At 45.1% G+C, this 27,283-nt stretch overlaps 1 protein-coding gene across 10 annotated transcripts in view; it reads left to right on the top strand.

Moving 5' to 3' along the window:
- Nucleotides 1-26,073, top strand: part of LOC125323529 (WD repeat containing planar cell polarity effector) — a 149,534-nt gene extending 123,461 nt beyond the window's left edge. For 5 of the 10 annotated variants that reach the window (XM_048298593.1, XM_048298590.1, XM_048298586.1 and 2 more), the window contains 4 exons: nucleotides 10,031-10,157; nucleotides 16,633-16,727; nucleotides 18,324-18,352; nucleotides 24,378-26,073. In XM_048298593.1, coding sequence (XP_048154550.1) covers nucleotides 10,031-10,157; nucleotides 16,633-16,727; nucleotides 18,324-18,352; nucleotides 24,378-24,428 — 302 coding nt within the window. In that variant the 3' untranslated portion in view covers nucleotides 24,429-26,073. The other 5 variants (XM_048298596.1, XM_048298595.1, XR_007202547.1 and 2 more) reach the window with 4 other exon arrangements.
- The last annotated feature ends 1,210 nt before the right edge of the window (nucleotides 26,074-27,283 follow it).

Below are 27,283 nucleotides of genomic sequence, written 5' to 3'. Positions count from 1 at the left end.
GTTGGGTGCTTAGTAACTACTACTTCTCTGAATTTTCGTCTTTAAAGGCGAGCAAAATAAGCCTGAGGGCCACAGGTGGGCTAGCCTGCTCTTTGGGATTCACCTGTGGGGTCTTTGGATATCTCTTCCAGTCTGACTGCATCCTCAGACCATATCTGATGAGGCTCTTCTGCTGACAAGGGAGAGCATTTAAACACCTGTAGGTTTTAGCTATTTAAGCCCAAATCAGTTTTGAAGCAACAAGAAAGGCTGAACAAAATGGTTCAGATTTCAGTCAGTTGTCAACTAAATGTGTGCACTGGGCCTTTAAGTATTTGGCCAGACACATCTTGATTGCTTGGCTTTTGTTTTCACCCTTGGAAAGTCAGCTGGATAATGCCCTGTAGCCAAAGTCTATTCTGTGATGCTGTAAGTGGGCTGGGGATGCCGGGGTGAGGGGAGTGTGTGGGGAGAGGGGAACCGGGTGAAGGGAGAATTAACCAAAAACAAAGTTATATTCATGTATTTCCAAATTTTTGTGAGCTGAGGTGTTTGCAGTCATTTTCAGTTTTCTTGCAATGTCAAATATAAAAGTCATAGGAACATAAAATGATCCCAGTGATGCAATCTTTAAGGTGGGCTCTTTTGGGGGATAAATCACAATGCAAACACGGAGGTGATGGAAACAATCAAGGAAACTTCCACCAATGGCACCCTCAGAGGCAAGCCCTGAGTGTCTGGTTTTTTCCTCTTTGTTTACAGTATTTTTAAGGCTTTGAGTTCTCACGCAACATATATGTCATTAAATGGCTGATTCCTCTTTGCACACGTTGTTGTGATGGCCTGTGGCAACCTGAATTAATTGTTTCAGTAGTTGATGGTGGTTACTAGCCGTAATTATTATAATTTGCATTTATAAAAACTTCTTTCATCTAAGGATCTCAAAATGCTTTTGCACACATTTAATTAAGCTTCACAACATCCTGTGAGGTAAGTGTCAAGAGTGTTGTTATATCCATTTTTACACAGGTTTCTCCAAGAAAACAAGGTCAGTCTCTAACGTGACTGGTATTTGGTTCACATCACTCTTGCACAGGACGAGTGGCATGGCTGCAGGAATTAGGAATGCTGATCTAGGTCACTTTGCATCTCCCACATGGCTCTTGCTGCTGCCATGCTGTGTGGACACACACACTAAGCCACAGCAAACACAGTCAGAGCAGCCTCAGCCCAGATTTCCAGTCTGAGGTGGCCCTTTCTCTCCCAGGAGCACTCGAGCAGCAGAAACGTCTTGGGAAGAAAAAGAGATAAGCACCCAACACGATGCATAAGATGACAACCCACCTTGCAAAGATCTGTTCTTTCCACAATTTTCTACCTTAGCATTTAAGCCTCTCTCTGCAATCTGCACACAGCAAGACAGCTTTAGCCAAAGCCAAGAAAGCAGCTGCAGGCAATGTAAAGTCACCCTTTACCAACCACTTGCCTGCTCTAGAAGAGGCTGCACACACTTCACCTCCACCCCCTACCAGCCTTAGACCCAACCCTATGGGCAATTAGCAATTCTGAGATCTACTACATCCTAGATTACCACTTGACAGATATTTAAAAGTGAGGATCAGCTGAAGTAATGTAGACTTGGAACTTGGGGAGACAGAAGTTTTCAAAAGCTCATTTCTTTTTCAAACATATGACTATGTTGTTTAAATTGAACCTAGCTCTCTGTAAGGTCTGTTGATCACCATAATAGCCCTGAGGAAGATAGGTCTAAGTAAGTGCTTGCAAATTGAGTAAAGAGTCCCAGGCCATACCTTCATGAGTTCTTTACCATCCTCATCAATTTACGTTTACATAAATTGTTTACATGTGGCAATGACCAGATTAGCTATTTGGAAAGAACTCTGCCTGTGGATGCATTTATTCCAAAATAAAAGCCACTTTGCTTTTCTAAATTAAGCGCACTTACAGGTAGAGAATGATTATTCTGAATAACATAAGAAAGTCATTTCATTCCTAAGTAGGCCATTGAGCAGAAATATTCTGAAATAATCTATCTGTCTAATTTCTTGTGTTGGTGCTTTTTAAGGCACTGACAAAGTCACAGTTAGCAACCAATATTTTTTTCAATCCATTGTTTTCTTGGAGAGGGTGTGCCAGTCCAGGGCAGAGTCAAAGATTCTTTTCTGTTCCCCTGAGTTCCCCTGAGTCAATGTACAGGATTTATTCTGGTCCATGTCTCTGTTGTGGGGGAAGGAACGCCTGGCAGCCAGAGGAGAAGGTCTGGCACAAGAACATGCATCATTTTGTTTTACCTGATGCTGTCTACTTAACCTTCATCGGAAATGGAGCAGTCATTGGCCTAAGCCTGCATTCTCACTTGAAGCTTTCTTCTGCTTTTCTTCTCCTCCAAACATGTTCATGCCTGCTGTGGCACAGAAAAGAAAAATATGGCAGCAACCATACTTGACATACATGACAGAACACAATGCCATGGGAATCCCAGCATCAGGCCCTCAGATGGGTTTTTATTGCTGCTACCGTAAAGCTTTCAATAACTTCAAATGACTGGTTTTGGGGTATGTTTCTTTATTTGGAAGGGGGGGTGTAAAAATTCTCCTCGTGTTATCTCATATTGCAGAAACTGAGACTAGATGGGTACTACATTATCCTTTTTGGACCTCAATCACTCCCAAAGATTCAAGATGAACTCTGCCTGCCCAGGCACCAGAGTCAGTGCCCCAGGGAATTTCTTCATATCTAAGGGATATGCAGGATGTGTACTCGCATGCCCTTGCTGCCTCTCAACTCCAGCTGTACATGAAGTTTTGCTTCAGGAACCTGTACCTCCAGTATTGCATTATCTTTTTCAGTCTCTGTCATCAAGAGTTTAAATACAGTTCAGATCAGTGTTAGTGGCCCAGCTCCAAATGAGGAGAATTGCTGCAATTCGTTATCTTGACAAATTAACTGGTCTGAGGCAATTCCTTTTTGAGAGAGATACAATTACCTAACTTGTGAACTCTAGCCTTGCTCCAATGCTGTGGCATAGTTATGCACCTGCTCAAAAAGTGTGGATACTACTTTCCCATCCATAAGTACAATTCCTGCACTAGGATTTGATTAAAAAAAAAAAGGCTTTCTGAGGACCAAGGTGTCTGATTGCACAGGGGATGGAAAATGTGGGAAATGCAGGGTCCTTGTCACCAAATCACAAGAGAAGGGACTGGCACAGAGAGTGTTCTATCAGAGAAACACACACCACCGGTTGTCCCATCCTCTGTTTCGAGTCCATCTTCCTGATCCAGTGGAAGAAGATGGCTTTCCTGCTCCCAATCCACCACATAGCAGCCCATTCAGACCTAAACCAGATTATTTTGGGGGGAAAAAAAATCCAAGGTGTTTTCTCCCTGGCATTTAGGCAAGAATTTGTACTTTCAGTCCTTCAGTCTTTATATACCTGGAGGAAAATGGGTTGCCATCAGCACTCCACTCTTGGTGTGGACAGGAGCTGGTGCTCCTGGGAAGGCAGAGTGACCTCCAGCCTTGCCCTCACCTCCTGGCCTGGAGGACCAGTTCCCTTCTGTGTTTTCTACCAAGCAATAAAAATACATCCACAGTTACACATTGTTCTTCCAACCCAACGTGGGCAGATGCACTTCTCATCCTCTTCCCTGTGGAAAGCAACTCCTTTTGCCCCTCAGCCATAGCTCACCTGTGGGCATCATCTTTTCTTGTAAAAGAGCTCCCAGATGCTAAAAGATATCCCATAACCATTCTTTTGAACCACTGCCTCTTGGAAACTGTTTGGAATAAAGCTGTCCGGCAGAAGGCTTGTGTTTGCCTAGAGCCTCTTTGTATGGACTTGGTGGCTGGGAGTTTCCTTGAGCTCCTCTTTGAACTCCAAGCCTTCAGCATCCAAAACATTTAACCCTCAATTTCTTTTCTGCTTTATCAGTTTGGTCAGCTTCCAGCTGGCAGCATTCATTTGCAGGCTCCCATTCTGCATCTCGTGTTTGCAGATGCATTTCTTTTTCAATTAACCCCTTGAAATGGTTTTCTTCTCCCCGGAGCCTACCTGCCTCCGGTCTGGCCGGCACTTCTCCCTGCCCTGGATGCCTGAAGGGCAGAAGCCAGGAGTGGAGGAGCTGGGTCCTTGAGCTGGAAGTGCCAAGCAGAGGGTGTGCCCCATGCACAGGCGTCACGGAGAGCAGCTGAAGGAACACGCAGGTTCGGCAGCGCCGGCTTTGCCCGTTGTGGGTTGGGGCTTGCAATGCCAGAGGCGCTTTTGCCTATGTGGAGTCTCTGGAGCATCACTTATGAATAATGAGAATGCTTTCGCTGGGATGCTCGGGAGCACGCGCCCACATTTCCACTGCTGCAGCCTTCGCCCCAAACAATGGGAATGTCTCTGCTCGCCAGCAGCTTTTCCACAGCTTTGTTTTAGAACAGCTATTTCTAGAGAGTCACCTAAAATGAAAAAGAAAAAAAAAAAAAAAATAAACAAAAAAGAAAAATAAAGACCGTGTCTAAAGCAACACTTAGCAAACAAAGACATTGCCTCGTCGCCAGGACTGTCCTCCCTCCTGTGCTGGCTGTAATTGCTGAGCAGTAGCAGCCATAGGTTGCTCATGCTGGCACTCCAGCTGGTTCACAGGCATCCACAGGGAGAGGAGAACCGCTTGCCCACTGCCAGGATTGTCCGGCAAACTTCACATGGGCTGGGAAACCTGATAACATGTAGAGGTGCGGCATCTCTATTGCTGAGACACCAATCAAGCCTTTGAAGTGCGACGGCCCGCAATTGAAGCAAATCCTTGGTTATTCAGTCTCTTTCAGCTGGAGACTCATCACGGCTTGGTACTTCCACATCTGGATCACCCTGTAAGACACACCTTCTTTGTAAAATTAATTAATATTGGCACTGCTGGGGTGGTTCCTAAGGAACCCGATTACTTAGGCTCCAGGGAGATACAAAATTAACTATTCAGACTTAGTGGTTAACTTAATGTTGTGCCTGATTCTGGCAGAGCAAATGAGTAGTAAAGATTGAAATCTCAGCCAAAGATAGTAAAGACTCAGCATTTCCATTTGCAGAAAGTTTTAGAGCCAGGTTTCACTGCAGACTACAGAAGACTGCTAAGTGAAGTATAACTGTGTCAGCTACAAAAATAAAAGCAGTTGTTTATAAATATTAGCTACTTCTTTAGTTTTATCACATAACTTTTATATTAATTCTTAAATTTCCTGGCACACCCACTAAAACATTTTTGCTGCTGCTAATACCCCTACTATCCAACTAGTGAAATAATGACGTTATGCTACTATTAAGGGTTGATTCTACTAGTAGTGATGCCTTATCTTCTCAGGCATCAGATTGTTAAATTACAACAGAACTGGGAGATATTCAGATTTAATTTCAGAATTAATCTTATCCAGCTCTTTAAACTGTAACAGCTGTTCTCAATGAGTTTGAGAAGTACTATAAAACCAATATTTCTTCAATTTGTCAAATGCAAACATGTCAGCCTTGGGAATTAACAAAACAACACAAAAATAATCTAAAAATAAAAATCCATGGAAAACTAGCTGAGAAGAAGCAAAGAAATTTAGAGTTACATTTTTCCACTCTCACAAACAAAGCTCTGTGGTTTCCCTTCAGGATTTTGATGAAACGAAACAATTTTATTAGAATATGTTTATTTAGAAAGACGTTTTCAGGAGAACAATTGTAGCCAGAAAAAAAGAGCTGACCACACTCAAATCAGCAATGGAAGTTCCCACTGATTTTAATACCAGAAGAACTTCATGCAGTGGTTTTAGAAATAGCTTTGTGTAGAGAAAACCTGGGATAGAATTATCACAACTTGATAATGTGTGAAATCATGCCCAATCTCATGCCTTCTGCAGCAGTTATTTGCCTTTAAAAAAATCCCCAAAACCTCATAAAATCATGAGAGCTTGCTTTCAACAGGTAAAAAGAAACACTTAAATGAAAAAAAGTTATTCCATAGTAAGAGGAGATATGAACTTATTTACATAGAATTAGCTATTCAAGAAAAAAATTAATTTGTTTAAATGCCTAAGAGAAAAAAAGTGTGATTGTTAGTAAATTCTACTGTTTTACAGCACTCACTTGAATTAACTATTTGCATTTCTCCAGACCCTTGATTTGTTTTTCTCGGAAAAACGCTACTATTTACCTCGTTTTTTTTTTTTTGTAAAAGAGCAATGCAGCTGAAGTCTGTGTGGTTCACTGGGAGTTTGTTGGCATATATTTGCAATTCTTGAAGCAAAAAAATGATATTTTATCTTTAGAAGGAGTTACATTTTTTGAACTTATTGAATTTTTCAGAGATCAGCATGAAGAGTTCTGATTAAATGCTTGCTTCAGCATTTTAAAGGCTTCTTGTGTCCCTGTTGCCTAAGGAGGTCGTACACGAGGATTGCTCTGTAAACATCAGATTGTACAGAATTGGCTCTGCGTACCATGCCAGGCACACAAAGAGGAAGTCAAATGGCTTATCTCTCACTTATCAACTAGTTTATTTTTCACACCCAAAAAAGGCTGCTACAAGAGCAGCTGCTACTTTGTAAATAATTTAATGGCTTCTGTTAAGTAGAGCTGTCAATTCTGCAAACAATATTAAAAGGAGATTTTCATTTTACCACGGATTTGCACGTTCTGAAATGCATTTTTATCCCTGAGAGTCCAGTGGAGGATCCTGGAGAATGAAAACAGCTTCCGATTTGCAGACACAGATTCAAAAGAGAATAGATGTGGTTAAATAATGACAGATGTATGAGCCGGGAAGGCATGATATCTCATCACCTGCATGCATTACCTAGAGAGCATCCTGCTCATTAAAGCTTAGGAAAACTTTGAGTAGACTTGTAAAGAAAGATATTTGGCTCTTTCTGACAGGTGTTAGATGTAGCAATAGCAATTACCACAAAATTTTGGAAATGCAGAATATGCATTGTGTCATTGTGTGGTTGGGCGTATACACAATATTATCCCAATATTGATCACGACAAATGGGATTTTTTTTAAGATTTTTAGCACAAAAAATTCACATTATTTCATCTGATAAATTACTTTAATGATGAAACCACAACATTAGCATAATACCAACTCTCAAATTTTTAAAATTCAAATTCAGATTGAAATCCCCAGATCCTAACATGTTAAGCAAATAGTAGGTTAGAATTTAAAACAGCAACAGTTTATTATGCAATAAGCCAAAGGAGTATCCCAGATTGCCTGAATACAAAATCTTGGGTGAAACTTGTGATCTCTCCAGTGCTAGCACAAAGTCAGATTTCTGTTAAACACCAAACCCTAGACAGCGCCCTGATCTAAATGTGAGGACCACCACCCTCTCCCAGCTCTGTGACATTGTTGTCAAAATCCTTCCCTTTCTAATTAAAAGTGGGATAGTCTAGTTTGGGAATGGCTGTGTTGTTTAAACAATGTCCCTTGTGCATTTGTTTTTCCTGCTTTAGCACTTCTCACAGGGAGCAGAGTCCATGTCCCACAACAAACATATTTATTTCTTTGTTCTATAGCTCATATCTGATGGTTTTGTGGCTTTGAACCACTCCTGGCATCTGATCCTATCAAATGCTCCACACTGCAGCTGTATCTCCAGACCAGAATAGGTTCAATGCTCATAACTTGAGGTCAATTTCAGATATTTATTTCAGATACAAAAGTGCAGAGAAGTCTATTTGCACTCCTGTGGGTAAGAACCCTGCTCTTCCCCTGGTTTGGTGCTTGCAGATGACAGACTGCTCTGTTTTCCATGAGGTTCCCATGGATCCAGTAGCATTATTTAACAAGGTGTAGCTGTGCTGCATCCACAGCACAAAATATAATTATATGCATTATATGCTCATGGCATTCATATATTAGAAATGTGGCACACAAGGACTCTGTATGTCCAAATTGTAGCCTACTCCAGTTAAAAAGCTGCTGGGTACCACCTGGAGCACATGCATGAGTTATGCTGAAGTGATTGGTGTGAGGACTGGGATTTACTCAGTTCTGATTCTCGGCAGGGACAAGGAAACACAAATCAGTAGTGTGATGGAAAGAGATCAAGACAAAGTTGACCCAATTCTAATTTGTTTCTTTTCTCAATACACACTCCTCTTTGAGCTTCTCTCAGGGTTTTATGTTCTGAAATGTCCCCACTCCTCGGAGCTGGGTCAGCCTCAGAAGAAGTCATGGACATCATATATTGGTAAAAGTTTATAACTTTAAGGGGGTAAGTTATGTAGGCCTTAGATGTTACTGGAAAAAGAAAAAATATAAAAGAAAAATTAATTACATCTGCTTGACTCACCCTGTACATCTGAGCTTTGACATTTTGCAAATTAAAAGGTTTAATGTTCTCTTTCTTAACAAAATAAGGCGAAGTGGAGAGGGAGGCTCTTCAGGACCAAAGACTCAGTTCCAGGTGGGAGCACAGCAGTGAGAGATGTGTTCCCAAGCAGAGGCTGTCAAAGTTTGTGCCGCAAGACCTGCAGTGGATTTTGCCTAATTATTTCTTTTCCCCCAATCAACAGGAATTTTGTTTAAGCCCTTTCCCAGAGTTCTTCATGTATATGAAAAGCAGCTTCTCCTGAACCTCTATAAGTTCTCAATATTGTTCCTCTCCTTCTCTTGGCTTCTCACTCTGCCAGGCTCCAAGAAGAGCTGCCCAGAGAAACCTCCCTTACTTGCCCTGGAGTTGAGTTTCTGAGATGTAAAGCATTGCCCGTCCACCTATTTTCTCCTCTGCTTTTATTTCTCTTTGGATTTTTTAATCAAGATGGAGGGGAAATTGCACAGTGCTGGTTTAGCACCTTTATTTATTGTAGTGTGGTGTGCTTGCTCGAGGTGTGCTGCTTTCAGCCAAGTTTTTCAACTATTCCCCCATTGCTCTGCCTGTGGGAAGCAGCAGCACAGACAGACAACATCAGCTACCTGGGAAAGCCAAACCTTGCCACACTTCACCCTCCCTCACACCACAGATGCCAGTAATATTTAGGTGACATGAAGAGTAGGAATAGTCCACAGCAATCCTACAGCACTGGATTTTTAGGACTCAGAGGTTCAGAAACACTTACGAGGAGATTTGCCTTCCTAAGCCAGCGAGTGTTCTGGGTCTCCAGACAAAATTCTAACCAACAGCGTGGCAACCCTCGCCAGGGTGTTACATCCTCCCCACTGCCCACGGTGCCACCATGAGTATCATGCAGATTAGCTTATACAGGATCCAAGAAGGCAGAGAACAAGGGGAGAAAAACAGGATTAGAAGAGGAAAAAATGCAAAAGGGTCTTACGATTTTGAGAAAAATCTTTTAAAGTCTTTATCTGTAACAGGATTTTTTTTTTTCCTTAATCCAAACTCTGCTAGCCTGCGGTTTGATTAAATTTTTTATATATTTATTTAAAGTCTCACACCTAGAATATGCAATTCCTTCTCTGTATTTTTAAGTGGTTCAGATATTTTTAAACAATTTCCTTTTCCAGAGGGCTCAGACTGGAATTTGTGAATTGGATGCCCATGCTTCACCTACTGAAGACTTCAGGTCTTGATTGTGAACCAAAATATTTTAAAACAAAGCTAAGGGAAGTCTTTATTTTTAAAGGAAGGAGTTACAGATACCCTTCTGGGGAGCTAGTCCAATTGATAAGGCTTTGATCCCTATGGCAGCAGGAAAATGCTCATGTGCAGCAGCCTTTGGCAGCCTGCTGGACCTTCTGTAGTTGACAATTTAGAGAAGACATTTCCTCCTCGCTAACTACAGCCAATATACACTCAGTCTCTGTCTTTTAAAAACTCTTGGACCTGTTTCTTGTTGCTGCTCATTGGCTACTGGGCCTCCTTTTCAAGGGAAAAGCCAAGGGTGAAAGCTGTGGAAGCATATGGGTTTCCATTCAGTTTGATCCATCTCAAGAGAGGACACCCTTGTCCTTATGGACATCCAAGGCAAACAGTTGGCAGCTTGGCTGGTACTTTCAAACTAAGTAAGTGTGACACCATATCTTGATTCTTCTTAACAGAACTTCTGGGGCAGTCAGACGAAGAAGACCCATCTTTCACTGACCAATCTCCAGAGCAGGGAGGAGGGTGCAACCTGCCTGCTCCTGGCCCTGCCGACACACCACCAGTGCAGAGCTGCTCCGGCAGGTGAGTTCTGAATAGTTTTGAAATGTATGTTTGATATTCTGAACCTTCCTTGCAACTGCAGTTGTTGTCTGCATCACGACTGCAAACACAATAAAATATTAAGACCTTAAGGAGGAACTAAGAAAAACCTGGAAGCCCAAAGGACACGGCACAGGCACAAAGAAATCTCCAGAAACAGACAGTTTGCAAGCTTTTAACACACACTAGCACAACCATATTCCAATTAAATTGTTTGGGCAAAGGCAGCCTTGCTTGTTGAATATGGAGAAAAGTGAAATACAGCAATGGAAATGCAGCAAATTAACAGTTGCAGGTGGTGAACAGAACTTTTAAAAACCTGACATGATCTTTGCAGATTTCTGTAAGCACATCTCTAGCCTGTGATCAAAACCCCTGGGAAGATCTTTTGAGAGTGCCCTTGTTCTGAAGTTGATTCAAACCTTGAACTTAGCTGTGACAGAAACAACAGCTCTGATGACTGGGGTTTTTTTCCAATGCTTTCATTGCACACCACCTTGCAAGGGGCAGGAAATTAGAAAGAAATAGCTCTTCTGCGAAGATTCAAAAAGCATTTGTTTCTCTTATTTTTCTTCATGCATTCTTGGTAAAAAAAGAAAAAAACCAGTTATTTGTTCCCATTGAGTATATATAGTATATAGACTTATTTTTATTTTCTATGCCTACTGCATGTAGGAATGTTTTTAGTAAATCTGATGTGAGTATGCCATTGAACTTCCACATTGCATTCATCCCAGCCATTTGTACATAACTGTGCTGAACACGCTGTTCATGTGGGCAAAACACGCATTTCCTTCTCTTTCTGGAAATCTGTATGTTAACTAGTTTTCTGTCTCCCTCACATGGGCACATTGAGCTTTTCCAGTATTCAGGGTTATATCCATTTTGCCAGCTGCACATCATGAGTGAAGTATTTCTTTTATACATTGCCTACAACTTTCAGGACACGGGGCACGCTCTAAAGCTTTCAGAGCTATCTAATGGGTTCGGAGGTGGGGCCTACCTTTAAAAGTACAGTACACAGTTATTCCTTCTTAACTTTTGGGATGAAGGTACCACCATACTGATATGGGCAAACAATATAGACGGTCTCCATGCTGCAGACTGCATTGTCTCCAGAGGGCTCTCCAAGCGCTCTAAGAAAAGGAGCTCCTTTAGCAGCGCACCAGAGCAGAGACTAATCCCAACACGCCTCTGATCCCAAGGTATAAACATGCTATCCTCCCTCCCTTCAGCTCACCTTTTCCCTTTCGGAGGTTGCTATGACTCACACATCTCTGGCAGTCCCACGTCTGCCTTCGTCAGGCATCTCGGGAGAGAGACTGAGAGTTCAACTTTGCTCCGACTCCTGGGCTCCCCACCTGACCACGATTGCCTGCACCTACCCAGGTGGGTCACCATAAGCTGCTGAGCCTCAGGAGTGGTTCCTTGCAATTGCCAGAGCTGCATGAACAGCTGGGATTTCCCAAGGCTTTTGGTTGCAGAGCATAAAGCAAGCTCCCACCCGTGCACCAGCTCCTCCGCCTGCGGACACCTGGAGATGCTGCTGACCTCCGCCGGGAGAGGCCGGAGATTTTGATTGCCACTTGCAATGCTATGAAAGAAAACTTCTCACGGCTCTCCTGGCTGGCCACAGCTGCTTGAAGCCTGCCAAAAAGAATTTAGGTTTCGAAGGCACTCCCTGTGACAACACCAACCATCTGGGAAGGTCACCTGCTGAGGCACAGGTGACTCCAACAGCTTCTTCCCTGTGCTTAAAGAAAGCCACAGATGGTTGCAAGCACCCAACTGTGGCTTGGTTTGCCTCCAGTTTCACAGAGTTGCTCTTCTACAACACGTCTGCTGCCAAGTCTGCATCAGACTTCTTCATGTGAAGAAATCTCTATAAAGAAAGGAAGTTTTAGTTTTGGGACCCTACATAAATAGGGCTGTTCTCTGTTTTGCGGTCATTGCAGTGTTTAATCTCTCTGTTCAAGATACTCACAGCATTACCAGAGTTTTCCAGTTTTGCAATTGGCTTCCTCTGGGTAGCAGTGGTTCTTTAAGTTCCTGTAAGACACCACACCCGGACTTTGCTGGTGTTCAGCGAGAGAATGGCTGTTCTTTCTTCTTTCAGAGTCTTTGAAAGCTGGTACATCTTTGTACCAGCTAGTCACACCAATTACTACATTACTGCATTTCTAACACAACCACCCCTCTCAGTCCCAGATGCAGTCCCAGATCTGTATTTCACTCAACTTTCTGGAGGCTCATCTGCAGCACATACTTCTTTCTTTCTTGTATTTCAGCTTTTGGGACAGCTGAGGCATATCTCATGAGTTACACCTAGGCAGAAGTCACAAGCAAGGGCCCTGTGAAGACTAGCAGAAGACACTTATGTTCCACTTGCTTAATAAATCTTGTTTCTGATGCCCTTCAGGGCATTTAACATCTGCATATGTGTAACTGGAGCCCAGTTTTCAGGCTGTGTGATTAAAAAATCACTTCAACTAACTCTTCACATCATCATCTCCTTTAGTTAACCAGGAAAGCCATAGTCCGGGATGAAGACAGGGACAGCAAACAGATGGAAAAGGCTGGAAACAAAATAATCATTTATAAAACAATCTCAAGGATTTATTTCTTTGAGAACTTGTTCTTGATTTAACTCCATGATGTTTTATGGAAGCAGCAATCGTGTTGCTGCCAGTGGAGAGCTGTAGTTAACTTTCTGAGCCAGACACACGCACACAAAGTTATGGGTAGCAAAGATTTCGGAACAACTTTCCAGAAAGCAGCGTTTCATTTGCTGCCTGATTTCTTTCACTCTAACATAAAAAGCACAGTTAAACACCACCAACAATGCACAGTCCAGTGAATAATTTCTTAAGATAAAGATAATAAAGACCTCACCTCCGGTTTACATTTGGCATTGACCATTGCCTTCTCTCCTTCCAAGTATCAGCTATGTTTTAGCCTGGCCATTCTCATCCTCCCATTATTCTTGTTACCTGTTTATGAAAACATTTTGATCAGCATTACCCTGCAGCAGAAGCCTGTACTTGAGGAGAGTATTTTGTATGTTTTAGTTCAGAGGACCAAGGTAGCATGCTGATCCTCTCAGCCACGCAAAGGAGCTGATGACTGCCTGTGAGCTTTTTTCTGGATGAGTGAGTGCCTGTGACCATGCCAGAGCTTGGCACCAGAGTCACAGAGAGCTGTGACTGTACTCACTCCTCTGCCACTGGCCTTGGTAGCTGCAGTGTGGGTTTCCTCCCCATCACTGTGTCATTCTCTTTCCTTACCATAATGTGTTGTGGGCTTAAATATCTTGCATTTGTTGGCGGTGTCAGGATGTGCGTGAGGCTGGGTTGGAGGGGTTCATAGCTCATTATCCATCTACCTAGTCCCCATCCCCCAAACCAGAGCTATTCCCATTTTAATTAGGCTATTATTTTAATACAAGTGATTAAGATAGAAGGCAAAACTGTTTATCATCACAGTGATTTTTATTGTAAAACTTTCTTGTTGATTATGTACTTAAAAATACACATATTCCTACTTCTCTACAAGGTTTTTATTTAAGCTCATGAGCATGTCTGTATATTTTGAATCTGTAGCATCACTGAACAAACCTCAGGAAGCATTAACAGCATCTTTTGGATCTGTGTATGTTGGCTATTAAATCAGCATAGAGGGAGGGAATTAGAGTTATCCCCCAGCATCCCCTTTTGTGTGCCACATAAAAAACGACATTAAATGAATTTCTTATTCCTACTTGACTGCTCTGTGCAATTAAAGGAAGCGTTCATCACCGTTATGGCACTTCTGTTTGTTCTTCCACCTTTTTCAAAATCTTCTTTAACCAGGAAGCAAACCCAGTCATAAAATAGCAGGAATATAGGCTGAGAAATAACGTCTGCCAGGTCCAGGTGTAATCCTACCAGCTGCTCTATCTGCCTGAGCAGTCTTCAGTTCCAAATTAACTGTATTAATAGGTGTGATGCAGGGATGTGGTGGTGTGGTGTAGGAAATTCATGTCAGAAGTGGGATCCAGCAGCTCAGCAGTGCTGCTCCTGCCTGGTTGCTGCAGCCTTCCTTCTCTTTCCTTCTCTTCCTTCTCTTCCTTCTCATTCTTTGCCACTGCCAGCCCAGGAGCTTCATGTGCCTCAAGAATGCAACAGCAGGCAGATACAGATGGCTTTGTGCAAAGTTGCACTCTCGATTTCTACCTCTGTAAAACTGAGATAATACATTACCAAATTCAGAGGGGCAAATTAATCAGTCAGTGTTCATAGTGCACCTTGAAAACACGAAATTAACTCTTCTTAGCCCGTAAGTGCTTGAGATACATCCAGGTGTGCTCCATGGCCTCTTGATTCTAGACAAAGGTCCTCTTGATTAAATTAGATTGCTAATGTGTTAACGCATTAGCACACTTGAAGAAAGAAAAGTTTGAAAAAGCAATTTGCCTTCATCACATGAATGGTGTGTATACTTAATGAAAATTTTTCCAGCATTCACAAAACAAAGAAAAATCAATAAAATGTCTGCCAACTGTTCCACTGAAAACATTTTATAATCTATAGCACCGGGAATCCCAAGCCAAGATAAACCAGCGCTGCTGACAGAAAATACTGACAATTATTTTACATTGATTCAACTTGGCCCAGCCCAGACTGACCTTGTTTATTCATCTCAGTCTCTTAATTCATATTAACTTGGCATCAAAATGGGGCATGTGGCATGTGGGCTGAAGACCCATTTCTGTATCTTAGATAAATGTAGTGCATTGAGTACTTCCAGTGCCTTGAGCTCTTAGGTAGATTTATATGCATTAGACAGAACTGGTTAAGTTCCTTTTATCCCCGCTGGGCTTTTCATGTCTGTTGACTGTAAAACTAGAAGCTCAGTAGAGGCAACATCTTCTTCTAAGCCTTCGGATATACATGAAATCCTCCCAGTACTGGTCAATTTTAAAGACACATCCAAAGAGGATGGAGGGTTTTAAGCTCTTTTAAAATATAAAAATAGAAGAGGTTATGGCAATTTGGCAGCCAAAAAAGCAATTTGCGGGTCTCGGCAGAATCCGAGGCCGTGTGTAAGAAAGCTGATCAAGACACTACGCAGGAGATAATGGGGTCGAAGAGCACAAGAATCCCCCTGCTTTTGCAACCAGCATAATCTGGTCTCCAATGAAGTTTCTTAGTTTCTTATACTGAACCAATAAAGCTTAGTGTGATGGGAGAGTTGCATTACTGCAGCTTAAAAATGTCTCGAGAAAGCTGGTGAGGAGAGGTGCTTTTAGTTGCTTTACATATGCCCAGCTGCTTGCATAGCTGTTGCCTGACTGGTAGTGGGAAGACAAACGCACAGGCAAAATCTGAGTTTTTCTTTAATTATTTATGTTGTCATCAGTTATAAAGGGCTTTTTACGCCTGGAATGTATTGTTTGTATTATCAAAGCTGAGTGAGATCTCACACTGTGGCAGTGAAGAAATTGGGTGCTGCACAAAAGCGTTCCCATTTTTATTCTCACAGCTACACCGCTGTCATACTTGAAAGCCACCCTTGAGTAAAACACTGCTTAAGTCATGACTACATCCACAGAGGAGGAAAAGCTACCCAAATGATGAGAATCCTCCCAAAAGAGTTCCCAGTTGGCCTGGCATTGGGTGTTTAGTTTATTTTCTCTACTTGACTCAGCCGTGATGAAGGCAATGCTCCCTTGGACTTCATCAAGCACTTGGCAGGTTGTGGATGGCAGGACAAGTGGCGAGTCAGTGAGCTGAGATGGCACAACATGGCCTCCAGGTTTCCAGTTCCACTGCACTGGGAATGGATTGCCTTTCCACAAGCCTGTGTAAGCAGAGTATTAATGATGAGTGAAGAAACCAAGACTAGCAAAAACAAAAAAAAAAAAACCAAACAAAACCAAACCTAACCAACCAAAAAAAAAACCAAAAAAAAGAAGAAAACAAATCCATCTGCATTTTCCATAACACATAGCTGGTGCTTTCCTTCCTGCACCTCCTTCACAACTTGGATTTCGGTGATGAAAGGGCTGTAGGGACAAAAATTACAGAAAATCAGTGCTGTATTTTGGGTCTGATATCCTCCTCTCCTGGCATCTGCCCAACTTCCTCCATGCAGGGCTGCCAACAGTGCCTGGTGCCTGCAATGTGTGTTGAACATCCCCAGCCTGTCCTGCTTAACAGAAGTGTAATTGCTCCAAAAAACACCAGCTTTATACCTCATCTTTGAATGACAGGACAGTGGTGGAGCAACTGCATGGCCAAAGGAGTGATCCTAGTGACGCTCAGTCAACAAACCTAATGGCACCTGATAGAAAAGAGCTGCTGTTTGTAACCAGGAAATTACACAGACTGCTGTATACTTGAAAAGATAGAAAACAAACAAAACAGCCTTCGTCTGCTCTGCAGTGTTTCCCTCTATCACTTCTGTTTTGTTTTTCAAGACCCACCAGCCACAGACAGGCAGAGGGCACTGAGCCTGGAGCGGATGGCCACACCACCTCCCTGATCAGGAAAACCTTCTCTAGCAGCCAGGAAGGTAAGCGAGTGAGTCTCTTTCAAATATGCTCAAGGGGATGAGGCTAGAAATATTGGTAATTCACATCTTGAAAATTCATTTGGGTCCGGGAGGAAAAACAAGGCAGTGGCATTGCAGCATGAGCTTGGTTTGTGTATTCCTGGCAGGGGGAGGCAGGAGGACTCAGCCCTGGCTCATGGAAGGTAGAATAAGTCAACCAATCACCTGAATCTCCTTATCTTGAAGCAGTATCCGTGATTTAACAAAAACAGGCAGGGTTTGTTACTCTCAGCCGTCGTGGCTCTGTTAGTCTGTGCAGGAGCCAGCAGCAGCAGAGCCTCCCCACTTCCATGGCTTGGGAAGGAGCAGCGCACGTGGCTTCTGCGGGGCTCTGGAGGAGGCAAAGGGGCTGCCTTTCTTCGACAGCGCCTGGTATCCCCATCACAGCAGAGCCCAGGGAGTGCCGCAGTTCAGCAGAGGAGCAGTCCAGCATGAGAAGGTCATGGTTAAAGAGCTATCCCGTGAAGGCAGCCAGGCAGGGGTAGGTCAGTGTTTGCACAAGGGGTGAGACGAGGATTTTTATCTCCTGCCCTGTCCGGGTGTCCCATTGCTGTACTGACAGGTGGGTAGGAATGGAGCCAGTCTCCAGGCACAGGGGGGTGAGGTGATTCCTACAGCCACAGCTGAAGGAGATAGTTTCATAGAATCATAGAATAGGCTGAGTTGGAAGGCACCCATCAGGATCATCGAGTCCAGCTCCTGGTCCTGTGCAGGACAAGCCAGTTATGGATACACTTCCACCTTGCAGTGAAGCCGAACTAGCAGCTTGCCACCATCTCAATGGGACAGTCCCGCTGCCCCCTCGCCACCTTCTTCCCCCCACATTCCCGGGACCACGCAGGAAGCTGACAGCACATTAACCCAACCCAAAAAAAGTTGTTAGTTTTCTTTCCCATGGGCTTTTGTCCATCCCATGAACTGACCTGCCTTGTGTGGGGATTAGAAGGCACCACAGACAGCACCAAGCGAGGGGCAGAAGGACACTGCCTGCAGCAGGACTTCTTTTTGATGTTGGCAGCTGTTAATTCGGCTCAAGCTGTAACATGAAGCCTCATCCTGAAGCAGCTCCTGCAGCAACCTGGCAGCACGCAGACTGCAAAGCCTTCCCAAGACAGGAGGAGAGCACTCAGGCAGGCAGCCCCTGCCAAGCCCCACCACCCCAGCGTTACCCCACTGCAGGGACAGAGGTGTCCTGCAGTCATGACTGTCCCAGGCTGCCCATCCCAGTCCTGCAACAGCTCTCCACCGTGCTGGGACTACGTCGGATCCCTGATCTGCTGCTGGCCTTGCATCTCCACACTGCCTCATCCACAAAAATCATGGTTGCTTTAACTTGGTGTGGTGTTTGAGGGAATATATGTATCCTACGTGTATAGACTTGTATAAGCAAGTATTGTAATTCATCCATTGAATAACATGATATAAAATAGCTTTGTTTTATCAAAAAAGTGAAAGTTACGTAATACTTCTATTTGTTTGGGTTTTTCAGTGAGTTAAATGGAATGTAAATAACATGGTGGGTGTTTTTGTTGTGTTTTGTTTGTTTGTTTTTTTAAGGAAATACGAGAGCCATTCCTTCAGAGCAGGTAACCCATTTCTGATTTATTATTTTATTTCTGCTTATTATTATTTACTCTATTTTGAAGCTTCCTGAAACTCCCCAAGCCTGTCCCTGCAAGCTGTCTGCCTGCAGGGCTCTTGCTGGAATTGGTAGAAATGCTCCTGTACGGTTCTGCTAGAGTAGGGCTTCACCTGCTGCTTTGTATGGAGCACAGCACATAAAAGTCTCGTCCTCCATCCACGTTTATCTTACATGAGCTAACCAGCGCTTGGATTGGCACTTCCAAGAGGAAGATTGCAGGGAAGAGGAGTGAGACGCTACCCTGTGGTTTCATTATAACTCTGAACTGATTTAACTGCGAGGTGCTGCAAATAGAGGTGGTCCATCCCTTCCCACACTGCCAGCCTCCAGGCCTGTGTTCTCCTCCCTCTCCCACACGGGCTCCCACGCTTCCAGCCTGCAGGAAACTCACTGGGGAGGGAGAGAAGGAGAAGACTTCCATGTGGGCAGGGAAACACTACCCTGTCCCCCAGATCCTACATCTGCCATGGGGACATTCCCTCCCAGCCTGGTTTGGGATCCCAGGTGGTTGGGAGTCAGTGGGGTGCACATAGAGCACAGGCAGAGGGCGAGCCTCTCTCCAGAGCTGGTGAGTCAGCAGCACGCAGCACAAACGCGCTTCCTCAGTTCTACTTCTAAGGAAAAATTTAAAAAAAAAATAAAATGTAACAAATGATAAAATAAATCTTGTGGCAGCATGGATGAAGGCACAAGAGCACCTATGTTTTAGCTTCCTCCCAATTACAATTCCTGTTTAAACTTTTATTTTTGAGGCCAAAGTATTCAGTGTTTGGCCTCAGTGCAAACAGATCATTAAAAAAAAAAAAAAAAGGAAACACTTCAACCTCCCAGCAGAGCAGGATGGCACTTATTTATTTCTTTCATTACAAAACCAGCCTGTGCCAAGTAAAATTGTGCTCTAAGAGCTGTTCTACCAGTCCTGAAGCACTGAGGAAGAACACACAGCGGCCCCACCTCTGCAGCTTCCTGCAGGCCCCTGTGCATTTGCACTGGGTGGAGGATGGGCAGAGCCTGGGGACCAGGTGCCAGAGTTCACCAAGTCAGGGTCGCACTGGTGGGAAATACTCGTCTCCCAGGATCTCCCCATCGGCCTTTGAATGATTTTGGTGGCCTCAGGACACAGAGTAAAGTAAAGCACAGCAGCAGTGATGGTCTGAAGACATTGGTGGGATCCCTGGGTTTGCAGCTGAGTTAGCCAGCAGTTAACTGTTCCTTCCCCGAGCTGTGTGGAAGACCTCCTTGCCTTCACATAAGCAGTTGAATTAATAAACTGAGAAGTTAATTTGAAATCTCTGACTATAACAATGAAATCCACAAGCCCAAAGATTCAGGCTATATAACAAGAGTGATGCACAGAAGAAAGTTTGCCATTACATCGTTAAGGACTTACCCAAGGGAGTGGTTAAAGCATTCTTTGGTTCCAAAAAGTTACTGCAGCTGAGTGGTCACTGTTGCTAAAAGCTGGTGGGTCAAAGTATGACCTGTGTGACCTGGGAGGAGGTGTTTTGATTTCAGCACACATTGCAGAGCTGCTTATGCACAGGAATATGGGGCACCTCTATCCGAGCTGCTCTGGACCCAGGGAAGGGAGGCAACAGCTGTGAGCTGCAGAGGAAGATGGCTGGCAGGGTAGGGGGAGCCTGTAGTGCACACCAAGAAAAGCCATCCATGTAACACTAACTTTATGCTTCTGTGAAAACGTTTCCATCAACATTTTGTCCTCGCTTTGAATGGCATCTGGAAATTCGGAAGTCTTGCAGCAGTTGGGTGCTATCACAGGAACCAGTACCCAGCAAATCAGAGCAGATCCTTCTAGCTGGACCGACCTGTGGCTTTAGTTCAACCCATCCCAAATCCAACCCAAACCCACCATCAGCAGCTCTTCCCCTGGACACCACCAGCAGCCTGCTGCATGAGGGACAGCCCATCCCCAAGGTCCCACTTTCACCTCCCTGCTTCCCCAGGCTGGCATCCCCCTGACACCACTTCCCACATGTTGCTTCAGCAGGAGCTCGCACAATACTGGGCTTGGTGCCACCCAAGGGGAGCACACCCAAAACCCGGCCCTTCTTACACAGGCAATTCTGCAGGAAGATCTCTGCAGTTGTGAGCAGGAGGATTTGCTTTGCGCTCCTTTTCCAGTTTATTGGGGAAAGGCTGGAGCCAGAGGTGACCTATTCCAAGTGCAAATGGCCACGGAGACCTCGGCAGGGATGGATCTGACTTGGGCCTGTCTTCTGTAGGTGCATCACAGCATGTGAACTCTCGCTGCTGCTCTCAGCTATGAGGAAGCTTCTCCTCCCTGAAACTACAGAGATCGTGCAACAAACTGTTCCCAGTGACCTGCCAGACCAACTGGCTGTCACACAGCCAAGCAGTGCTCAAGCTGTTGAACAAGATTTGTTTTCTGGAGGAAAGCATTAGAAGTGGCTCAGGGGCAAGACTGTGACTACCATGGGGGTCACCTGTGTCCCTCCAGCACTAGCACAGGTCACCTGTGTCCTGCCTGCAGCCCCTTGGTGTGAGGCTGATGGTGGGCAAGGGCTGCTGAAGTGTTCTCAGCTGGCAGTAGGACAAATGCAGACTATGTGGCTTTGCCAGACTGGTTTTGGTCCGGCCAGAGGATCCCACCACTGAGCACGAAGGTGGGGATGAAGACAGATGGTGGAGGAATGAGGATAAGCTGCAGCTTTCCTTGCCCTATGCATGGCTTGTGGGGGTATGGCTCCTCAGGCAACAAGGTTGAAGCGAATGAGAAGTGAGCGTTCCATCCACAATACTTGGAGTGGCCAGGATTTGGTGTTCATGTTCTGTCCTGTCTTCCAGGAAAGGTTGGAGGGGAGATTAGGGTGGCCTGGAGGACCGTGCTGCCTGAGACCTGGCCCAGCCTTGCTGCTCTGAGCAGGGTGGCCCCAGAGGTCCCTCCTGGTCTGCATTATTCTGGAATTTGATAATCTTGAGCAACTGTGTAGGTTAGTACAGAGTCTCCATTTAGCAGCCCCCCCGACTTGGATCAGTGAAACCAAGGCTCCAAACACCCTGGTCGCCTACCTTGGTACAAACAAGACCCTTTGGAAAACTTTAATCTCAACTTCTCTCTTGTTCCTGGACCAGAGACTGATCTTCTACAGGGCAACTTAAGATGCTGGAGCCAATGGCTCCTTATTGCTGCCAGATGACAGTTTTAATATATTATCACTCAGCTGAATACCTATCAGCCAGAATGGTTTTGTATTATGCTATTCAAGGAAAACAAGGCATTCCCAGTGAAAAGGAGTAGTACCTACGGATCCTAGCAACAGGCATGTCCTTCCACAGTCATTCCTGCAGCCTGGAATCAGGCAGTCTTCATCTGAATAAGACAGGTGTTTAAAATAATTTCCCGGGGCTCCTTCATTTATTCTCTTCTCTCCCACTCTTGTCCTTTCCCACCTTCATCATGCCCTTGAGAATAATCCCAGGAGAAAAAGCATAGCCTCCTGGGAGCAATACAGCAGCGCGGGGAAGAGATTTCTCTGTATTTCCCACTCCAGGAGAGTAGAAGGATCCTCTGTTCTACCTCAGACCTGTGGAGACAGAGCAAACCACTGCCTTCATCCTGCTATCCCTGCAGGTCCGAGATGACTTAGTGGATTTTCAATTACAGGGTGTGCCTTCCCATACCGCTCCTCCCTTCGCCTGCTGGAGCGGCACCACATCATTACTATGAAAAGCCCCACGATCTGAACTCTCCAGGGCACAAGTAGATGCTCTCCTGTCAGGATATTCATGTTTTCCTTCTCTGAAGGACTAGCAGCTCATTACCATAGAGAGCAGTGCTGCAGTGCTGGCTGCCCCTGTTCCTGGACAGCCCTCTTCCTGCACCATGAAAATCAACTCTCATCAAATTATTACGGCATCTTTTATTGCCGGGGTGATACATCAGAAAAGATGCAGGTATCAGAGGAAGGTTCCAGTCATTACCACTCTTCAGCCTTTGATTAACATTAAATACTTCTACAAGCTTCATGCCACATCACAGGCTTCCCACGCGACACCACCAGGTCTGCTTTAGTGTGACCAGAGAGGTTTGCAAATAGGATTTTTTGAAAAGCATTTTTTAAAAAAGCGAGTAGGTAGGTCTGCAGGTCTGGCTTCTTGTTCACCTCTCCCCAGACAGAGGCACAAATCACAAACCCAGGTCAGATACCCACCTGATGCACTCCAGACTCTGCACCTTGACAGAAGTAGACAGGGACCTACCCAAAGAGCCTTGAATTTTTAAATGGTCAAACACGGTGTGGGGTCTTTTTCCAGTCTGCATCTGCCTGCCCACCTACTCTCCTGATCCCCAGAGCAACCACCAGCAGAAACCCCTCCGCATAAGGCCCTGACACAGCCCAAGGAGCAAAAGAGCCACCCATTCTTTAGCTTCAGCCACTGATTCTCCTCAGGGCTTTACTGAAAAAAAAAAGCATATTTTTTGAAACCTCCAACAAGTGTTGTTTAGAGAGCAAGGAGAGCCCTCAGAAAGCTTAAAGCCACCCAAAACCCAAGGCACATACACACAGCCCCACCATGAGGGCTGCTTCCAAGTAAGGCAGCTCATAACCTCCTTGAAGAGAGAGGTGCCTTACTAAGCACAAGTCTCAGTGGTGAAACTGTGCCTCAAGTTTCCACACTGGAATAACCTGGTGGGGTCTGGATACAAGCACTGGTTCAGGTGGGACATCAGGGACACTTTCATATCATCTTCAAAACACCTCTGAGGATTTTCAAGGGGTTGTATTTTGGCAGGGCCACCTCTCACCATCTCCCTGCAAGGGAAGAGCCAAGCCATGGGCTGGAAACTCAATGTCCCTACAGAGCTTGTTTGGAGCCGTTGTACTTTTACTACTCCCTCCATCCTAGGTAGGGAGGTTGTGGAGGGAATGCTGTTTTGGAGGGAGATCTCTATCTCTGTGGTGAAGTGCACATGCCATGAGATGGAGCTGCTGCTCTGGTAAAGGTTCCTTTTGAAGCTTCAAGAGTTAGGAGATTTTTTTTTCATCATTCCTGAAGTCAAGGAGCCAGGGAGTCACTCACATGAGTCCTGTCCACCCTCACCAGTGCTCCCACAGCCTGACACAGCCCTGACAGCCACCTCCTGGAGCCAAGCCCACCCCCTCTTCCCACGCCAGACAGCATGTTTTGCCCTCTGAGACAGGACAAACACACGTTTCCCTTTGTTTCCAGCTCCACACCTAGTTTTTTTCTTTGCATCATGAAGGGCTGGCTACTCATCTGTAATTCAAAAGAAAGCAATGACTCACTAGACTACATCGCTTTCCAAGGCAAAGCATTTCATGCATTTCGAAGGCACGCTAGCCCGGGTTAGGAAATAACCTCTGCTGGTGGCACACATTCTCCCCATCGCCATGTCCTCTGGCCCACAGGGCTGGGGCTTCCACCCTGCACAGGCACCGAGTGCAGGACAGGGATTTGTGCTGAAATCATGCATTTGCATTGTGTCAGGAATGCAAAATGCCATCCCCACTTTAAAACCTGGCTGGCCACACGCTGGCATTAACCCAGCCTTGTGCTGTTCACAGTATGTTTTAATTAAAAGGTAACAAAAACCTAAAGTTTCGCTTTTGCCAATAAGCTTCCAAGCACCAGGTGAGGGGTCTCAAAGGCAGGTGGAGACTCAAGTGCCAGCTCCTCACATCCCTGGGGACACCATGCACGGTCCCTGGAGCTGCAGCCCCTGGTTTTCCCAGGAACAGCAGGGGCAGGGCATCTGTTTAAAAACAGATGGGAAGTGCCTTACCTTGAATGACAAGCCAGTCTTCACCATTTTGGGGCTACATCCTTCATTCCCAGGCCAAACTGGGACAGTGTCTGCAATTGTCTCTTCTCCCTGGGTTGGGGTGGTATTTTGATACCTGTGTTTCCATCCCCCAGTGCCTCTCCCTGCAGCCTGCCTGATCCTGCTTGTCTTTCCCCCGCAGGACACTGGAGACAGCGGGTCTCTCCAGATTGTGCACTTTGGGCTGGTGTGACTGAGCTGCCAAAGTAAAGAAGAGGAAACCTCACCGAGGTGGTGAAGTTCACGGGAAGTCCTTTGGCAAATTTGCAACCGGCCCTGGATCTGACCACTGGCAGATGACAAAACACCAAGCTTAGAAAATATCCTGCCCTTAAGACCTCCAAATTATTTCTGAGTTCACATGGACATGTCCATGCACAAAGTGCCCTGTGTTTGCTTGTGGAGGGCAATTTGGTGACATTTTCATCAGAGATGTCAAAAAAGCAAGTAATTGCAGATCCCCATTTACTGTACAAACTCAATGGTGAAAAATTTTGTGGGGTTTCTTGGATGAATCCATAAGCTTTTCAGGAGAAAGTCTGTAATTCTCTATGCATTATATGTTTTTACAATCTTCACTTGGAAGCAGATTTGAATTTCCGCTTAAGGCTCTGAAAACCGTCTTTTGAGATACCAGCAGATAAGATCTTCACTCAGGATACCTCTGTGAAAGAGCAGCCTTTCACAGTCGGCAGCATTTTTCAAAGAATGCTCTCCATTTTCATATCTAGATATATCATCTTAGTTGAATAACCATTATTTTGCCTTGAAAAAAGATGCGGAGCCTCTTAAGCATCATTCCACTGGAGTCCAGATTTTAATCTGCCTCCTCTAACCACAGAGAGAAAATGCACTGAGAAGGGAATGTAACCTGTGCCAGCCCTCTCTCTTTTTTTTTCTGGCAGTGAAGAGGGGCGAGCATAATCGCGGGTCCTTTCTCCCTCCACCTGATGGAGCGCAGAGTGTATGGACATGGATATTCTGTACTCTGTCATAGGCACAAGTGTGGGTCAAGCTTGAATTTTTTGGGGAGCACTGGGTGGTTGAAACCCAAAGCCAGTAAGCTTCTTGAAGTTGGTTTTATGTGGTGAACAAATCTGTATGATGGACTGAAAATGAAAGCACAATGTAAAAAAAAAAAAAACAAAACCCACAAGCCATTAGAAGTATTTTATTAACAAAAATTCTGCTTTTACCCAAATAAAATATTTACAATCCATTTTCCCCTATGAGTCAAAATCCTGCTGCCTGATGGGTGATTTTGGTTGCACCGTTTCGGCATTTCCTCCCAATCCGTGCCTTTCCATGCGAAGGAGATGCTTTGGTTTGTGGTTTGAAGGGAGTGAAGGGGTTGCAGCCCGTAGGGTTTTGTATGCTCAACAGGGAAAAATAAATAAAGAGAGCTTTGAAACAGAGCAGCTGCTGCCTCGCCTCCCCACGCAGAGCCGAGACGGTGACGGCCCAGCTTGTAGAGGAGTGTGCCTTTAATGTCCCACGGATTGAAATTGCATTTCTGGAAAACACAGGGCACGGCGCTGGACCGCGGTGACAGGGGGCTTGTTCTGCCTAAGAGGCTGCGACACACTGCCTTGCCATACAGCTATTTTGCTGAATTGCAGCCATATTTCTGTCAGTACAAGTGATGGTCTATATGAGGGATTAATCTGACACCAGACAGTGATTCTTAATCCTTCAGTATATCATAATCTATTTACTTTGCATGCTAAGAGGATTTCAGCTTAAAAAATATACAGGAAGTGATACTAGAAATGTACATAAGGTCCAGAATGCTGTTTCCTAAAATTGCAGGTTTTCATTAAAAAATATCCTCACATGGTTTTCTTGGAAAAGTCCTGTCTGTCCAGGAAAAAAAAGTGTTGAATAGGGATTTAACTGGAAATAGGCAGATGTTTCCCTTTAGGCTTCAGCCCTGTGACCATTTTCACCCTTCTCCTTCCCCACAGCATTTTGTGCTCAACAGTGCAACATAAAAGGAGAGCTCTCCAGCACAGCAGCTTCCTCAGCTGGGAGATTCACCTGCAGACTTTTTACTGACAAAATCAAAACAGGTTTGGAACCAACATGGGATTTTATGTGCATTAATTGCTGCTCAAAATGTATGAATTAGCAGCGACTGGCTAGCACGGAGGTCAGCACAGGGAAAACCACAAACCAGTGGTTCCTTATTGAGCTGTAATCACCTGTTTTCTCTGCACCCTGCCAGGAAGGCTGCCTGCAAAATAACTGTAGTAAGTCGTGTTAGTGGGCATGCACGACTCCTGAAACTTGTAACAGAATTTTTAGTTACAAATCTTTAATAATTTAAGACATGCTCTTAAATGGCTTTAATTTAAACCATTTGGTTTGAGTTCCCAAAGCATGTCTTGCACCCAAAGAGGAGTTGGTCACTCCAGACAGCAGCAACCCTGTCCAGCCTCTGCCCACCTCTGCATGGCTCGCTAAGGGTGTTCCCATCATCAGCTGTCCCAGCTCCCTGCCACACGCGGGATTCAACGGCAGCAAAGAGGTCATTGATTATTCCAGGTCCAGGAAGCACCAGTGTAAAAGCTAAGGGCAGCCCAAGCCGGGGAATGTTCTCCCCTCTGTCCCTCCTCCCGCTCACCCCAAATCCTGGCCCTTCAGTTCCTGGCAGGAAAGCCCCCGGGTGCCTTTGGAGCAGCGCTGCCGTGCAGAGGCAGCTGCCGGCCCTCGGGCAAGAGGCAGGAGCTGCGCGGGGCTGGAGCCGGGTGACCCAGCCCTCGGCACTGCGGCCGCAGCTCCGAGCTGCCGCAGCAAGTGCGATTTTAATTTTAAAATAAATAATAATGATAGCCGTGCGCCCAGCAGCCTTCTTGCTGGAGAGGTAAGGCACGAGCCAAGTAGGCAGCTCTCTCAGAACCGGGTTGCCCTAAAAAGCTTGGCAATCCTGCTGGCGCCTGCCCCTGGAGCCGGGCACCAGGCACCGTGCCACCTTACCTGCCATGACTCATGCTCGGGATGGCAGTGCCTGCTCCAGCCTTGAGGAAGCCCACAGTGGGAGAAGTTTGC

The sequence above is a fragment of the Corvus hawaiiensis genome, chromosome 3, assembly GCF_020740725.1.
Source record: "Corvus hawaiiensis isolate bCorHaw1 chromosome 3, bCorHaw1.pri.cur, whole genome shotgun sequence".
Classification (NCBI taxonomy): domain Eukaryota; kingdom Metazoa; phylum Chordata; class Aves; order Passeriformes; family Corvidae; genus Corvus; species Corvus hawaiiensis.
Note: the sequence above shows the minus strand (reverse complement) of the source record. Positions and strands in the feature narration are given on the sequence as shown.